The sequence below is a fragment of the Phasianus colchicus genome, chromosome 3 (assembly GCF_987193195.1).
Source record: "Phasianus colchicus chromosome 3, bPhaCol1.hap1.1, whole genome shotgun sequence".
NCBI lineage: Eukaryota > Metazoa > Chordata > Aves > Galliformes > Phasianidae > Phasianus > Phasianus colchicus.
The window spans coordinates 1,657,497-1,676,628 of NC_143438.1; the positions used below are offsets into that span (position 1 = coordinate 1,657,497).

The 19,132-nt window shown below is 40.3% G+C and overlaps 1 protein-coding gene across 2 annotated transcripts in view; it reads left to right on the top strand.

Annotated features, from left to right (window-relative positions):
* CNTNAP2 (contactin associated protein 2) overlaps window positions 1-19,132 on the top strand; it is a 758,846-nt gene that overhangs the window by 639,616 nt on the left and 100,098 nt on the right. For both annotated transcript variants that reach the window (XM_090136789.1, XM_090136788.1), the window contains one exon: window positions 10,812-10,982. In XM_090136789.1, the coding sequence (XP_089992915.1) occupies window positions 10,812-10,982 (171 nt within the window). The remainder of the gene's footprint in view (window positions 1-10,811; window positions 10,983-19,132) is intronic.

Sequence of the window (19,132 nt, forward strand, 5' to 3'; positions counted from 1 at the left end):
AGTGGCACAGATTGCCTTTCATCATGTCCTCTGTCTTCTTTCAAATCAAAGGAGTCTTTTGCCCAACACAATTAAAAAAAAACATGCAGATTGGTTATTTCCAAAGATTGGTGCTTTTCTCCTGACAGTGATTGCTATACAGTATTTTTGCCTCCTGTAGAACGTTGAATAAGAAATATATAGAAATGAACTCCACTGAAGAAATATGAAAGTTAACGGAAGAACTGCAGAAATGTCATGTGGATAATTGTTGGGATAAAAATGTAAGGATTAATTCTTATTCCATTTGGCATTAAGAATTCAAGATAAAATGAAACTGTTCTCTTAAAGCTATAAGACTGTTTTATCTTCAGCTTCTTCTCACAGTCTGAACAGATTTCTCAAGCATCACTCTTCCTATTCATATTACCTGAGGAATATGTCCATTATAATTTATCAGTGTATCAGATACCCCATGCCAGACTTGTGCACATATTCCTGGGCAGATACCATGCATAGCAGAATTCCCTGCCACACTTTGTCTGATACTGAGGAAATCATTCTGACAGGATATTTCCAAGCTATCACTGGAGAAGCCCAGGAAGCAGATTATGAATCAGAGAGTCAAAGTCTGCCCTGAGCTTTTCCTTCTGCTCTGGGGATGAAGCAGGCTTTCAAGGAATACTGCCTGCTGCTCTAGCCACCCTCGAGAAAAACTCTTTTCTCTCTAGCTGTCTCCTGTCTGCCCACCATACACTGGCTTTTTTCTTTTGCGCAATACTATATGATCATTTTGTCCTTATTTATGAAATAAGTTAGTGCATTTTGTAGTGGAAGTAGAAACTCTCAATTTTTACTGGGGTTTGCATTTACTGTTTATTGCGGAGAAAAGAAAACAACAAAAACTTGTCTTTATTGCAGAGAAATTACAATGTGTTTTGAGATACAGTGATTGAAAGCCACATGGAAAGAAGGGTGAAGGAAAATGTTGGAGAAAAATGGGAAAGACTGAGTCCCAGCACTGACATAATGCACCTTGGAAGAGGGTGGGATGTGGGCAGTCAGGACACATGATTGGCAGAGCATGCAGTGTCATGAGAGGAAACCAGAGCAGCTATGGCCCTGGACATTTACTTATTCAGTGCAAACTGTCAGATAATATGCCACATCAATTAGCCACCAATATTTCATGAGTGATGGGTACAGCCTGTGGGTAATCTGTGTCTAGGCAGGCACAGAAGATATCTCAGCAGGCTTTGAAGTTGTTATGTCCAATTCCTCACAGCCCCAGACCGGTACATTTTAGGAATGTCTTGTCTTTAAAGACTGTCAGACAGCTGCTGTAAACTTGGCTGTGGGGAGGGCAGGCTTTCATTTCTAAAGCACAGGGGAGTGAAACCGATAAGCAATTCCCAATATGGCCATGAGGGGTCTGAGGGATGTGAATGCACTGCAAAGAGACATACAGTCACATAGCCACATAGTCTCTCCATAGAGGGAGAGACTTCAGAGAAGGCACCGAGGCCAATGCCAAACTTCCTCCGGAGTTTGCCCAGCAGTTCCTTGATGCTCTTCCTGTACAGGACAAACAGGAGGGCTGCAAACCAATTGGGCTATCTACAGTCCCAAGGATTGGAGTCACAGGGTGCCTGAAACACATTCTCTGAGGATGGCATACACTGGCTGGAGATCTGATGTAATGGGGAAATACACTGTGTTTTCAACACGAGCAGGCAAGGAAAAAGAATCTGATCTAAAAAGATCTAAATAGCTAAGCTGTTCGTTGACTGCTCCTTAGAAGTAACGGCAAAACTCCCTCCTGATCAGCCTTGGTCTAAAAATTGTACTCTGCTGTCATCTGGTGGACAACTTTTAAAGACAAGGAATAAATTGGATTTCTGGGCCGTGTCAGAACGAAGAAATGTGAATGCTACAAGGTGTTGAAGATCAGCAATCATATAAGAAAGTAATTCAACATTCCAATATTTCTGGGGTCACATATTTCTCCTGTAAGACTTCTGAAAATGTGATGGATTGGTTTCACCATTGATTTGAGCATTTGCTGAATAGATAATTATATTGTAACAATATTGTGCATTGTATTCATTCTTCTTCCTTCTCAAATATAATACAGTAGATGCAGGATTTATGCTTGAACCTGCTACGGTGTTGGATGAACTCTAGGAGGAGTGAATAGCAGCCATAAAAGAGAAAGCACTGCCATTCCTGCACATGCTCCATTTGATGTTAATGAGATTGTTGCAACTGAATTTTTAGGAAGGGTATTATCAGTCCCATGTCTGACTAGCAATGCTAGCACAAAGCAGAAGTGATAAAAACCCAGGAGGTGATGTATATAAATAATGGTTTTGTTTACTATTTCTAGCCACCAGTGACAGCAGTGGATATGGTCATTCCTTTACCCATTTGGCCTATGAGGTTAAAAAAAAAATCTGAAAAACAATACTGTGAACAGTCAGAAGCCAGTCTTTTCTTTTGTCTGCTTTCACGTAAAACAAAGCATATTTCATTTGTTTGAGCTCTGTTTAAGGTGTATCAGCTGAGTCTGCCATTAAATATGGTTTGCAAAACAAGCCAGCCTGACAGTCACTGAAGTCTTTTACTTCAGTAATAAGTCAGTGTTTAATTTAATAGCATTATGAGTTACCCATGGTCATAAGTCATTTAGAGGCATAGTGATAAAGCTAGGAGTAATGGAATCAAAACTGCCACTTCTGGTGGTTTGTATCAGGTAGTACTGCAAATTTAAGTTCCTTAACATGCATTTAGCTTAGATTTAATAGGAGTTATTCTATTGCACGATGATTAGGAGCAGATTATTTTTTGCAAACACTTATGGAGAACTATCTACAGAGCTGTGGCTGCACATAACAAATTTGGCCTCAGAAGTGCCAAGAAATATCTCTGAAAGTCTCTTGTGAAACCAAAAGAAGATGAAATTTTAGCCTGCCTTCCTCATCGCTTTGGCCACTATAGCAATGTTTGTTCATGTGCATGGTGATTTTGACATGCATGTGGCACAAAAAGGAGTTGCGCTATGAAGGAACACCTCTGAAAACTCCAAGCAGACTTTTGAGGTCATGCAGCCACGATACCCAATGTAGCAGAGCACAGAATAAAAGCCTTACAACTTCTTAAAGTGTAGTTCAGATGAGCTGATGACATGACTGTATCTCCTCTCACTCCATTTTCCTTCCATTACTGTAAGATGCAGAGAGATCACTATTTGCTTGAATAATTGTTTCCCTCATCTCGGATAGCATGTTTAAGACCATGTTAGGCCTAACACACAACTCATCTGTCAGCGTGCCAGGCACTGCTGTGCATGAATTCACAGATCCAGCAGGCATGGTAACTTGTATATTTTATTCTATTCAGAGAAGTAGCATCTGGTCAAAATTACATCTCTCTGGATATGCTGTAATCCAGCAAGGACATGAAATAATAGCAAGGCTGTTAAGAAATGTACAAACAAACAAGAAAACTACCTCCCCTGCGATTTCAGCCTTCAAAATTCTGGCAAAATGATCTTAGAGATGAGCATAAACTCAGCAATTTAGATAACATAGAGAGAAACACCTTAATCTGAAGTTGCATCTGGAGCCTGGCTTCGTCAGACAGAAATTGAGAATTGCAGGCAAGTAACAGAAACACTGCAGAAAATGTAACAACTGGATAAATACCGCCACAAAGCATTGGTTTGCACACTATGTTGTTCATCTATCTACCATTTTGTAGCCTCCAACAAGTTGGAGAACTTGACAACTCTTGAAGCAGGAAGTGAATATTATGAAGGCTAAAAATAAGATTGACCAAGAGGGCACAGCTCCTATGAGGAAAAAATAAAAACTAAAAGCAAAACAAAACATGAATTCTAGTTTTCACTTCAACAACTGTACAGGAAAAGCTATTAACACATTCTCTGATATGTCCATACCAAATAAACGGATGCACTATTAAATGAATATTACGAGACATGGAGTTGAATCAGGCAATGAAGAAGATTTTCTGAGAGAAAGCTTCATTATAGGATAAACCTTAAAACAGGAAAGACAGCAGAAAAAGCATGAAGACTCGTAGTCATCAGTTTTGTTTCACAACAAGCATTTGTTGATGTGAATTATTCTCATTCCAAAAGCTTGTGATTTCTGCCTAGATTTTTGTTTGTCCATGTGTTTTTACAATTCCGGGCTAAATATTGACCTTAAAAGCTGAGTAACTGACAGATACTGTTTGAAACTCAAATGGACAGTGTCAATTAAGGGAGATACCAGATTCTCTTCTCCTTTTTGCAGGAGGAACAACTTTTCACCCTACTTCTACTTTTTATTAGTAGTGTTTACCTTCAGACAGTTCAAGCCTCTTGCAGAGCGCTTCTGTTCATTAAAATAAAATCCAGGATTTGGAGTGGGCACCTCCAACATACATGTTCACATGCTAAGATTATCAGAAGGACAAGAACTTTTCTTGCATGCCATTTTTCTTCTCTTCCTTTCTAAGGGGCTGATAGCAACACTCAGTTGTAAGGTTTACTGGCAGAAAGCCCAGGAAATTTGCTCAAATCTTGGATTCTTCTTGTGCAGAAACCTCTGATTCGGCCATATTCACACAGAAGTAATGTCAGATCATGTCAATATCTCGAGTTTTCTATGCTTGGCTATTGCCCTCTGTATGGGAACTGCTGAATCGCAGCCTGAACCTCTGATTGATCACCTGAGGCAAGCAATGAGTCAGCCACGGGAACACAGGTGAAGGCAATTCAGCTGTGCTGCCAGAAGGGGTGGAGCCTGGCTGCACCTCTCCTAGACCCATTTAAGAGCTGATTACCAGTGAGGAAGGATCTCTTCTGGAGATTCCCTCCTCTGGAGTTTCACAGTGAGCCCAGGATATAGGTAAGCATCCTATCTATTCTGTTTTGGTATAATAACTGAGTAGCCAAGCTCTCTGGTTTATCTCATAACTGTAACATCTGCACATTCATTGACTGTACATCATCCAAAGCTGGATGTGATTCTTCATGTTGCCATTTCAATCATTTTAACTTCTCTTCCCACAAGATTAAAACTCATGGAATCAGGAGGAAGGCTTTAGTCTTTTCCTCTGAGAGCCTGGTTGGCTAAAGCTGCTCAGCAGAAATACTTGCAAGAGTTAAACAGAAAATGGGACGTTAGGCTTTGTGTCCAGGTGTAATAGCCACATATGCCACTTTATTATAAAAAATAAGAAGGCATTCTTCACACATTTAAAAACACCTTCAAAGCTTCATGTGCATATAGGTTTCTTTTGTTTTGTTTTTTTTTGCTGGATTCTTAATTTCAATCGTGTCTCTTCAGCTATAGCAGTGTTGCAGAAAACTCCTTGTAACGTTAAAAGATTGGATAAGCTGAAGAGATTTTAAAGCAGTGGCATATTCAAGTTCTATAAGAACTAAAAGATGTTAAGGTCAGTATAACATTTCCTGATTTACGTCTACAGTAGTGGAGTACATACTACCCATTCTGAAGAGTAGTTTTTCTTATACATTGCAATACTACCTTGAGTCATTAAAGAAAACATCCCATTCTGTCCTATAGTAAACTTCAGCAAACTATTATCCTACTGTTAGTTTTCCTATATTATCCTATTTCAGTACTAGCACACCTAAGTTAGGAACAGGGTGAATCTACTTATCGGATTGCAGCAGTCTGCAGATAAATAATCTGATTTCTTTTTAAACTAAATTTTATAGTTATGTGAGTGGGACAAGGTATGGAGCAGGGGAAAAGAAAAATTTCATCTGACAACATTAATTTTGAAATCAAAAATATTGGTCACAAAAGGAGAAAATGGAAAGCTGGAAGCTTACAAAAATGGAAGCTAGAATTTGTCTTACCATGTTCCTTTCATTAGGGCAAAAATATATGATCCTGTAAATGTCTTTTAACTGTAAGATGGTGTTTGCTCCTTCAAATATTTGAATATTTGATTTAGATGTTGCTGGGCATAGAGAAGAGAAGAGCAGAATAGGATACAATAAGTTAGGATAGAAAATAGAATAACTTGGTAATGTTCTTCCCTGAAAGAAGAGGATACTAATACTGTTTCATAGTCAGTGAAAACGTAAGTCATGGCTGTCCAACCTTTTGCCTTCCCTGGGCCACACTGAATGAAGAGGAATTGCCTTGGACTCCACATCTGTAGATTGCACCAAAAGTAATGCCTCCCATTTATTTCTGTGGAAACTACAACATAGACAAAGAAAATATGAAATGCTACTTCTGTTCAAAAACAGTTGACATAACCTAACTGGTTAATTCAGAAAATATATATGTGTATCTACTGTACGAAGCCTATTTGGTCCCCTTTTATTTGCTCATACAAGCATGTTACTCACACACACTCTGTTGCAACTTTCTTCCTGGAATTGACTGAAGTAAAATGGAAAGCTGCTTCTTTTCTCAAAGCCACCCATTCTGCTCTCTTAAGGGAGGCAGAATTAAATTAAGGAAATGGAATTTCCCTCCCTCTTAAGGGATGGAAATGTGAAAGGGAAGAGTACACAAGTATTTAAACCTATAGCTTTCTTCTGATAATTTAGATTTTCAATTTAAATTTGAATAGAGATTTATAAATTACACAAATTATAAAATGTCTGACATGGATGAGGGCCAGTAATGTTATACAAACAGTATTAAGTTTCTGGAGCTGCGGTGTGCTCCATTACATACATCTAGTGGTAACCAGAGAAATAAAAGAGCAGAGAATCAATCTCTGAGGGCTACAACTGTGATAGAATGTGGTTTGCTGTGTAATTTAGCCAGAATACTGAGCGCTGACCTGTTGTGAATTAATGACTTCATATTAATAATTTTAATTTGAAATGAATGAATTTGAATTACATATATATAATTATATGCATTTTATATATATAATATATATACATATTATATGTTTCAGTCTATCACTGATTACATGCTGTAGTGGAAATGCTAAGTCATGGCTCAAAACAGTAATTGAGAACCTGATAGGAAGGCAGGGCCAACGCAGGGGAGCTCAGATGCATGTAATTCACTTGAGTAACCAGAAGGGGTGGAGGCATGATCTACCCCTTCCCAGACCTCATTTAAGGGTTGGCAATGAAGATGAGAGCATCTCACCTGGAGATCCTTCTGTACCTGACGGCCTTATAGGCCTTCTGAATGTAAGCAGTGTCTTTCCCCTTATTTCTGTGCTTACTACTATTATGTCTGAGTGGATCCTCCCTTACTGTGGCCAGCAACCGAAACTAGCTGTTAAACAGAATCAATGAACAGAATCACAGAAACACCAAGGTTGGAAAAGACCTACAAGATCATCCAGTCCAACCATCTAACTATCGCCAATAGTTCTCACTAAACCATATCCCTCAACACAATATCTGAAAGTTCCTTGAACACCTCCAGGGTCGGTGACTCCACCACCTCCCTGAGCAGCCCATTCCAGTGTCTGACCACTCTTTTGGAGAACTAGTATTTCCTAACATCCAGTCTAAATCTGCCCTGGCACAGCTTGAAGCCATAACAGGCCCAGTCATTGAGTATGTTTGATCCTACTCTTTCCAGCCAGACTAGGTATCTATATAATTCAGGATAGGTTGGCTGGGGCACATGGAAGAGACAGAATTCCATTCAAGCCCTGTAAGGGTTCTGGTCTCAGGTCTGGCACAGAGCAGAAGGGAGGTATAGTATGATTGAAAAATCAGTTATTGGCCGCATATAGTCCAATTTACAGGCGGTAGACCCAATAAACTGAACAAAAGTTGTAGTTAAGACAACCTTGACAGTTTAAAGGTGGGTGGAAGATCTGACCCACCTTTCTAAGACAGGCAGCTAAGCATGCTCAGTGGTACAGTAAGTTGCCTATCTCAGCCAGCGGATTAGTCTGTCTTTTGTCACAGTTGAAAAAAAGAGCTTCAGAAGATCCTAGGACATTATCACAATGATACGCCAGAAGAGACAATGGTTGCTCGACTGGAGAACCGTCCTTTTCAGGAAGGGAAATATCCCATTCCTGAAGATGCCTGGTATATGGATGGGTCCAGCAAGGATAACTTGAGCAAGTGGAGAGCAATGGCATACCATCTCTCTACTGAAACAAACTAGTTAGGAGAGGGGGATGGTCAGAGTAACCAATAGACAGAGCTGCGAGTAGTGTTGGTAGATGTAACAAAGGAAATCAGTGACAGCATACTGAACATCTGCACAGATAGTTGAGCTGTGTGCTGGGGGCTCACTCTTTGGATAGTCCAGTGGGCCAACCAGGAATGGACTATTCATGCCTGACCCAGCTGGAGCAGAGATATGTGGTTGGACATAAAGAATGTATTAAATATGGGATCGTACGTGTCTACCGCATTTCTGACCACCAATCTCTACAGTCACTGGGAAGCAAGGAAGCCAACACTCTGGTCTGAGTTTGATGGATTAGAGGATTCATCATCCAAGAACATCGCCCACTGATTATATCAGAAGCTGTGGCATACTGGACAAAAGACAATGTGGGCAGATGTTAAAGCATGGGGACTGCCCATACAACCATCTGACATTGCCCAGGCATGCTGAGATTACAGTGTTTGCTTCAAGGCTGAGACAGTTGCCCAAAACAGCAGCCCATCTTGCTAGAGGACACAATCCTCTTCAGTGATGGCAAGTCAATTAAATTGGGCCCCTCCCTTGGTTTGAGGGGTAAGATATGCCCTGACCTGCACTGATGCAGCAAGTATCTTGGCAGACCTATCCATCGCCAGGAGCTAATGAGGCACATACTATCGAGGCACATACCATCAAGGCACTCATCAAGTTGATGGCTGCCTGTGGGACTCCTCAAGAGTGACCAAGGGGCTCATTTTACTGGTGCAATAGTACAACACTGGGCATTGGAAAAGAATATTGGGTGGTGATTCCACCTGCCGTATAATCCAACAGGGACAGGCCTTATTGAGTGTTATAATGAAATTCTTATAGTTGCTCTGAAGACAGACTCTCATTCCCTGCAGGGGTGGACAAAGAGACTGTAAGAAACCCTGCAGTACCTGAATGATAGACCTAGAGATGGCAGACCCACTGCCCTGAAGATATTATGGACAACATAGGCCTCCCCATTTAGGATCCAAGTTGCAGGCACTGACAGGTAAAACCCAAAATAACCTTCTGCTCCCTGCCCCTATGAACATAGAACCAAGTACCCATAGAAGAGAATGGTCTTGGAAGGTGCAAGTAGGTCAGAAGTGGTGTGGTCTACTTGCACCTTGGGAAAGATTATTAGAGATGGGAGGCTCAGTAGTCCCGCTGGTAATTGGTACAATGTCTACAGCCATTGTGGTTAAAGCTCTGGTCTTCATTGCTAAGTGGACATTAATTATGTCCCTGTGGCAAGTCGAGTCCCTCCCTTTGGTACCTGATATAGTTATCCTTGTACCTCTGAAACATCTACATTACTGCCCGTTAGTCTCTGTAAGCCTACAGGATCACTGGGAGGAGAAACATGACATCAATACACTCCAGTGTCATAGTGCGATCAGTGTTGACAGCTAGTGATAGACTATATTGTACTCAGGGAACACAAGCTGAACCTTCGCTGGTCTGAGCAACTATGTGCCTTCAGAAAAACCATTAAGTTCTGTTCGAAGGACAGAAGCAGTCATCTGTTGCCTCATAATTTCACAGTCCACTTTGCAGTGGGCAACTGTAAAAATGTCACAGTGTACTGGATCACCATAATGGAAAAAGCTTACTTTTAACCTGCTGAATCATTGGTTTATCTTGTGAATGGGTTGAGTGTATTGGAAATACTACGTCATGACTTGAAACAGTGAGTACCATTAGGCAGGCAGGGACAACCCAGGGGGGCTCAGGTGCGTGAAATGTACTTGAGTGGCCAAAGAGGTACAGCCATGATCCACCCTTCCCAGGCCTCATTTTAGGGCTGGCAAAGGGCATGAGGGTATGTCCTTTGGAGGTCCTTGTCTACCTGAGGACCTTACAGGTCTTCTGAAGGTAAGCAGTTTCTTTTTCTTATTTTTGCACCCACTGCTATTGTGCTTGGGCTGATCCTCACTTGCTGCAGCCTGGGATCTTGCTGCTCTGCCGTCATTGTGCTTTTCATTGCATTACATCAGTATGTTACGAATTTTTTGTGCGTTTATGATGTGATGCTATTTTGCATAAATATTGAGTGTCTAGCTAGTTAAGTACTAGTACTTACTAGCTAAGTACTGTTATAGTGCTTGGATATCATTGATGACAATCTTTTTCCAGGGGAAACATTAGAGGATTCTTAGGGGCTTGTGTTAATTGTGGCTATATTGTGTAGCTTCATATACAGGATTCTTCCTGTGGTACATATTAAGAGACTTCTAATAGATCTGGCTACATTTTCAGAAATGTGTATTGTGTGGAGTAATTCTGAAAGCAAATTAGCTCTGCATGAGGCAATATACGAATACGTGACCTGTGCCTGAGGTGAGTCAGCCACCAAATCAGCATTTTCCCCTTATGGTGTATCACCTGTAAGTTCAGTGTTACTATTACATGTTTAAAGTGGTAACTGTACTCTATTGAGGGCTTCTCTTAACAGCACATTTATGTTCTACTCGAAATCATAAATCAAGAATTTGGGAATACAAGCATCAGAAACTAGACATGACACAACCAGAAAAGTGGAAAGAAAGTAATAAAAGGAAGATGTGTTGATTCTTTTAGTATAGACACTACTGTAGCATATATTAATGTTAAAATTTTCAAATTTCCAAACAGCACTCAAATGTTTGTTTCTCATCTGTCTCATCCCTGCAGGGAACTACTGGAATGCAGCTTCTTTCATCACATCATCATCCTACCTTCACTTCTCCACCTTCCAAGGGGAAACCAGTGCAGATATCTCTTTCTATTTCAAAACATCAGCCTCAGATGGAGTATTTCTTGAGAATCTGGGGAATACTGACTTCATCAAACTAGAGCTGAAATGTAAGTATTTGCTTTTTCCCTAACTTTGCTTGGTTTGTAGCAGATAATTGATTTTAAGAGAAGTGTATTGTTTAGCAAAACATGTAAGTTCAGTTAAGTCAGGAAATGAACCTCCAAATCAAACTATTTGACTTGTTTTCAGGTTGCCAGGAGGAACAGCTGAAGTCTATTTGATTTATTTATGAAGGAAAGAAATAGACAGAACTGGTAACACATTTATAAAAAGGACTTAAGAATATTTTTCAAAATCGTGTGCCAGATGTATTACTTTAAAATATATGTCTTCAGCTCTCTGTTCAGAGACATATCTAATCAGCAGCACTGTAAGGATCCAGAGCTGAAAAATCGCATGTGATATTTAAAATCTCTTCTAAAAATCTCATATAATTAATGCTTTGCCAGCATTATTTGATAATGAAGCTATTGATCTGAAAAAGAGGGCTTAATATATCAGGGGGCAAATCAACTTTATTATTTAAATTTCTAATGTTCCAAGGGCAAGCATTCCAAGAAAGACTTTGAAATGTTTAGCTGTACTCTTCTTAGTGAAATTGAAGTGGTTGAATTAGAGAGAAAAAAATGTTTTATTTCTCCTTTCTTCTCCTTCAACACTTTTTAACCTGCCATAAACTGGAGTAGTGGCAGGCCTGCAGTGCTACATGCACTTGTTATTACAAATTCTAGAGATGTGTTACAGCACTATGGCTCTGTGAGCATAACAAGTTCTTTGTCTGTACTCTAGTATAGAGAAGAGTATCTCTACTTCTGTTTGCTGTGGAAGCTAGGTCAAGAACTCAGTTCAAAATGTACATGTGGAAATTCAATGGCAAAAGTTGCTCATGCTGAAAGAGAGAAGTTCAGTGTAGTATCTGTTTTTATACAGATTCAAATTTGTATAAAATAAGATTTACACGCATGAATCTAATTTAAAAAGAAAAAGCTCTTTTTGACAGTTTTTGAAGTCTAACCACACAAACTGCAGCATGGGAATCTAGAAACAGCGAGACTGCTCCTTTAAAAGATACTCAACTTTCTCCTCTAGAAAGAGTGAAGTGGCAAATTCGAAGCAAGTGACAGCTTTTTCCTGTAGTTCTATGAGGAACTTAGTTGATGTTACTAACTCCAGTTTTCTGTAATCCACAGCTGAAGTTCCTAATGAGTCAAGGAAACGTATTTGTTTGTATTAACAAGGAACGTGGCCCTTAAATAATAAAGTGGCAGATATTTCTAATTTAATTATGAATTTAAGTAGTACTTAGAGCTGGTTGAGGTGAGCATCTCCAGAGCTTCTTGTTCTTCTGACACATGAATTTTGTACCAAGCCTCTTAAAAGTGGCAATAGCAGTTAATAAAGGTGACCTGAAAGCAGCCATAAATCTTCTGAACTCGACACAGATTAAATAATAGTAACATTGAAGTTGTTTGCTGAATAGATGTACCAAATCAAGAAAGCAATGTGGCAGGGTACCTAAATACTGTTAAACAAGAGTTTTATTTTAAGCCTATGCTTGAAGCCTGCTAACTTTGCTGTGGCTTGGCATTCGCCTCTATTCAACTCTAATCTCCAGTACCTGAATCTAAGCCATAGATTACAAATATTTTATGACAGAAATATCATCTGTAGAAACAGCCTGTAAGGCCAAATGTAGTGCTGCTGTTCAACGCTCTTGAACAAAACTATCCTGAATGCATTTGCTGAACTGTACAGAGCAGACCACTTGAACATAATTGCATTCATTCTAGCCTTTCTTTCCTGAAAACTCAGTTTTGAAATTTTCAGAGTCCTGGAGAATACTCCTTTCCATAACTTGAAGTTTATACCAGTCACAGCTCAAAAAGAGTTAAATACTGTGGTTTTAGCAACAAAGACGAGTTCATTCTCTTTTCAAAATTATGCATTTATATAATTAATAGCGTTTTTATCTAGTTTTCATTACAGTTTGTTTCATTCTAATCTGCACTTAGGTTTTGTTGGAATTCACTGAATTGAAAACCAGAGTTTCAGGTTTTCAAATATTCCTTGCATGGCTTACAGACCATCAACTTCTTTAAGAGTTTACTTCACCTTTACAGAACTCTGATGAAATTGATGTGTGAATTTGTTTCTTAATAGGAACACAAAATGAAGTCAGTAAGATAATTAGAGTTACCTTTAAACCCTAGAGAAGGCTGCCCTTGGCAAAGTACTTTCTAGTTAACCCGTCAAATTCTCTACCAGAACTGTTATTTTGCACTAAAGCTTTTCATGTAAAAGTATTTGAGATATATTTGCTGCAAGGTGCTGCAGTTCAAACAGTGGATATATTTTCTTTTTCTTTGCCTTGTACAGGTGCAATCCTCATTGAAGAATTACTTCCTTAAAAAAAAAAAAAAAAAAAAAAAAAAAAAGATTTCTTTACATTTTCCATTTGGAATTGTAGAAAGTAAAAAATCTGTGTCTTCTTCCAGCAAAAAGTGCAAGTTCTTTGTTCTTTGTCCCCTACATGTTAAATGTCTGTATATAATTGTAGTATGTGAAGCATAGGTTCAGTTGTACAGATCAGGAGCTGTGAAGTTCTGATTTTTGTAATCACTTTATTGCACTTGGTAAATATATAAAGGAAACAAATCATTTGGTTTGTTGATTCTTAGATTCCAGTCTTTGGAAAGAAGTTTGGTATTTTGTACTGTATTCAGACCACAGCAGTTGCCACTAGTAATGCACATGAAATTGTTTTATTGATATGCTGTCTTAAGGTGTAATAACTACACAGCTTATTTTCTAACTCTCAAGATTTATAAGAAAAAGATGTGCATTCTTGCAGAATGTAGAGTATCTTCATGTGTCTTCAATGAAGCTTCGTATTGTAATCTCTGAGAATGGGGAGAAAGGAAGAGAAGAATGTGTTTATATAATCTAAGAAACTGATTTTTTCCAAACAACTGACAAGGATGACTGTCATGAAAAATGCAGTGATAAGGCACTGCTATGAATGTGACTAAAATTTTTGGCTGTTCCTATTATCAAGCAGCTCCTCTGACAGCTTCTTACTTATTACCGTTCAAGGAACAGTAGGTAGAGATGTAGAACTATCTTAAGCCTCAGTTTTACATACGTAAGTAAATCTACAGACAGTCATTACTTTGACAGCTGGCTTGTCAGCTGACAACTTTCTTACAGAAGAGGTAGCTGGATAGGGTGTAAATTTTTCTGCAAATAAGCCTTCTAGAAATCATACCTCGTTGGTCACAAGTTCTAGATTTGTTTTTACATTAAAAATATTGTTAGGGAGGGAAAGTAGATATTTTTTTTTCCTCTCTTTCAGCTTTCCTACACAGTTTTTGGAAGGTTTGACTTAAAATACAGTTTTCCTATCAGAACTCTTCTGAGAACACCACTTTTTTCCTTTATACTAGTCTTGCTGTTGTGGTCATTTTCTTTTCTTATCCTGGATTGTACAGAAATAGCATGCCAATAGGAGGAGAGAAGAGACCATCCTTCTGCACCCAACCCTGGTGAGGTTACACCTCAAATATTGGGTTCAGTCTGGGGACCTTTATTACAAGAAAGACATTGAGGTCCTGGAGCATGTTCAGAGAAGAGTAACAAAGCTGGTGAAGGGTCTGGAGCACAAGCCTTATGAGGAGTGGCTGAGGGAGCTGGGATCATTTATTTTGGAGAAGAGGACGCCCAGAGGTGTCCTTATTGCTCTCTACAACTATCTGAAGGGAGGGGCTGGCCTTTTCTCCCATGTAGTTAGTGACAGGACTGGAAGAAATGGCCTGAAGATGAGCCAGGGGAGATTCAGGTTGGATATTTGGAAATACTACTTCTCCAAGAGAATGGTCAGGAACTGAAATGGGCTGCCCAGGGATGTGGTGGAGTCACTGTTCGTGGAGGTGTTTGAGAAATATTTAGACATTGTACTGAAGAACTTGGTTTAGTGGGAAATACTGGGATATGTGGATGGTTGGACTGAATGATCTCAGAGGTCTGTTGCTGGTTTCAGGTCTTGTTCGGCCTGGTTGCACGACTAATGGGGCAGAGGAACCCACAGGCCCACACCCTGGGAGAGGAGGATGGAGGAAAAGGGGAACAGGGAGAAGAGAGGTGGTTCTAAAAACATAATAGCAGCAATGAGCTATGGGAGAAAACTGATTTACTAAATATGATATAGGAATAAGATGAGATAATATATTACAGTATAATTGGAATTGAGGCTAATAAATCAAAATGAGTAAGAGAGTGTTCAAAACTAAAGGCCTTACTCTAATGGTGAAAGTGAGATGGCTGGGGAGCACACAGGGTAAGATCAAGAAGTAAAAGGGCAGTCTCACGACTTGCAAGCAGCTTTATCTTTCCCACTAGACAGAAAATAGAAAAGTGAAAATCTTCTGGGATATGTAGTTCTCTTCTGAGAGCCAGGAATCCGGAAAAAATAGACAAACAACAAAAATGGAGCATTAACTCTCTAAATCCAACCACACTACATAGCGTTATGATGTGGAATAGTGATAACAGTCATAAAATGATGACATTATACCCTTTATTCCACATCACTACATCATGCTTAATATACATACAAACAGTAATTTACATCATTAAACACACACATATATGGAATTATTGACAACATTCCCCCAGCATTCAAGCAAATTTCCTTGTGGTACACACTGAACATCCCCATCTTTCTGCATTATCTGCCAAGTAGACCGAGGTCCTGAGTGAAAACAATTCCACAGAGAGTTTTGCCCTTTTCAGAAGTTGGAAAGACCCAAACTGCTTTTCCCAGCGTGCTCTTTACATGTACTACAGGGACCTTATCTCCCTCTACAGTGTATGGGGAGCTGGACTAAGCAGGACCATCTCAACTGATAGATCCTCAGGTATTGACCAAACAGATGGCTTCTGCCAAATGTTTCTCCCAGTACTTAAATGTTCTGCCACCCATTCCTTTCAACATAGTTTTTAACAACCCATTGTATTATTCAAACTTACCAGAAGCTGGCACATGATAAGGGATGTGATAAATCCACTCAATGCCGTGATCTTTGCCCCAAGTATTCACAAGGGAATTTTTGAAATGAGACCCATTATCTGACTCAATTCTTTCTGGAGTGCCGTGTTTCCATAGACTTGCTTCTCGAGACCTAATATGGTTTTTTGGGCAATACCATGGGATGCAAGATATGTTTCAAGCCACCCAGTGGTTACCTCCATCATGATAAGCACATAATGCTTACCATTGTAAGATCGTGACAAGGTGAAATACTCAACCTGCCTTGCCTCCCCATATTTTTACTTTTGCTAACGACCTTCCCCCCCCAGAGAGGTTTCATTCTCTTGGCTTGTTTAATTGTAGCACATGTTTCACAACAGCACGTGCAATAGCATCCACAGTTAAGTCCACCCCTCGGTCTCTAGCCCACTTATATGTTGCATCTCTTCCTTGATGGCCAGAGGACTCATGCGCCTACTGAGCTAGAAATAATTCACCCTTGTTCTGCCAGTCCAAGTCTATCTGAGCCACCTCAATTCTGGCAGCTTGACCTACCTGATGGTTATTTTGCTGTTCTTCAGTAGCCCGATTCTTGGACACATGAGAATCTACATGGCGCACCTTTACAACCATATTCTTTATTTAGGCAGCAATGTCTTTCCACAGTTCAGCAGCCCAAATAGTTTTACCCCTCTGTTGCCAGTTGTTCTGTTCCCACTACTGTAACCACCCGCATAAGGCATTTGCCACCATTAATGAGTCAGTATAAAGAAAAATCATTGGCCACTTCTCCCATTCAGCAATATCTAAGGCCAGCTGGACAGCCTTTACTTCAGCATATTGGCTTGACTTATGCTTCAGTGACCTCTGCAAGTTGTCATGTAGGGCTCCCCACAGCAGCTTTCCATCTCTGACGTTTCCCCTCTGTCTGACACACCCTGTTCACTGATGGATTATATTTCTTTTAGTTTTCTGGCAATTTGTTGTATGGTGGACATCTTCAGCATGCAGTACCTCTTCTGCTAGTGATGTTCCAAACTTCTTACCTTCAAGCCAGTCTATGATCGCTTCTAAGACTTCTGGATGACTGAGGTTCCCCATTCAAGCTTGCTGAGTAACCAGCGAAGTCTGCTTAATCCACGTGGCATCGTTAGCAGGATGGGTGGAGGGAACCTTTCCTTTAAACATCCAGTTGAGTTTCAGCAGTCAAGATGCTAAAAGGAGCTCCGTTTCAGTACCAACTACTTTGGAATCAGGTCGAACCCTCTCACATGTGGCTAATATCTCCTTCTCAATTGGAGTGTAGTACTCTTTGGACCCCTGTATGCTTGACTCAAGAATCCTAGGGTTCGGGCCTTGAGTGTCTCCTGAGGCTCTTTGCCATAAGCTCCAAGTGGGATCTTTCTCTCCAGCAGCAGTGTAGCGGATTCTTTACATGCTGTCCTATCCATACTGGTTCCAGGGCTACGGCATGGGCTATCTCCTGTTTAATTTGCTCAAAAGCCTCCTGCTGTTCAGGACCCCACTTAAAACCATACTTCTTCCGCATCACCTGATAAAGGGAACTAACAGTGAGGCTGTAGTTTAGAGCATGCATTCTCCAGAAGCCCACTCTGCACAGAAAAGATTGTGTCTCTTTCTTACTACTGGGTGGAGATACGGGTGTAATTTTCTTGATCATGTCTACTGGGATATGATGACGTCCTCCTTGCTGCTTTATACCAAGGAACTGAATTTCTTGTGAAGACCCTTTGTTTCACTTAATAGTGAAACCAGCTCACAGAAGGATATGGATTATCCTGTCTCCTTTTGTGAAAACGTCCCTTGCTGTATTGCCCCACACAAATGTGTCATCAATCTACAGTGTGTGCTCAGGAGCACTGCACTGTTCCAGTGCAATTTGGATCAACCCATGGCAAATTGTTGGACTGTGTTTCCATCCTGGGGGCAAACGATTCCAAATATACTGAAACCCCCTCCAGGTGAAAGCAAACCATAGCCTACACTCTGCGGCCAAAGGAATGGAGAAAAAGACATTAGCAACGTCAGTTGTAGAATACTACTTGGCTGCTTTTTACTCCAATTCATATTGGAGTTCTAGCATATCTAGTACAGCAATACTCAGTGGGGGTTGTGACTTCATGCAGACCACAGTAATCTGTTGTCAGTCTCAACTAGATTTATACCCTGACCATATGGGGCTGTTGAAAGGTGAGTGAGTTTTGCTTATCACTCTCTGAATCTCTAGATGATGAATCAACTCACAAAAAGGGAGCAAGGAATCCCTGTTGGTGTGTTAGTGCCATCTGTGCACTGTTTTTGTAGCTATTGGTACCTGTTGCTCTTCTACTTGTAGCAACCCCACAACAGATGGATCTTCTGATAGGCCAGGAAAAACAGATAGCTGCTTAACATCTTTTGTGTCTACAGCTGCTATTCCAAGGCCCCATCAATAGCCCTTGGGATCCTTAAAATATCCCTTCTAAGGTAATCGATACCAAGTATACATGGAGCCCCTGAGCCTGTCCCGATAGGATGCTTTTGGCAGCCTTTACCAGTGAGGTTTATTTCAGCCTCCAATATAGACAACTCTTGGGAACCCCCAGTCACTCCAGAAATATAAATTGATTCTCTCTCTTTGTCACTCAAGGGTGTTAGAGTGCACTGCACTAACATGTCTGTGGTTTTGATGTGTCAGTCGCACAGTCTAATATACTCTATTATCCCTTTCCCATCACACTGGCTGGGGACAGGGCCCCTCTAATTGTTACCTCTATCATTCTCCTCCTGATCAGTCATGATCAGGACCCTTATGGTTTTTGCCATGTCCCACAGCAACTGGAGCAATCCCTTCTTGGGGAAGTTTGCCTTGGTGGTTGATCTTTTTGCAATTCTCTTATTTGTGCACATAGTGCAGGAGTGGGTTTTTTATGCCACTTCTTCATATCTTCTCAATGCTCATGTAGGTAACACCACAAGGCAATACACAACATAGCATTATTATTGTCACTTGCTCAAGTAGGAAGACATCTGCTTTTAATAGCTGGGATATTAGATGATACAGATAGAGAGGAAATCAATTTGATCATCCCCTTTAGTAGATCGTGTTGATAATCCCAATCCTTATCAGGTGCCTCTGAAGCCTCCATGGTTTCATCGGGTTCATCACAG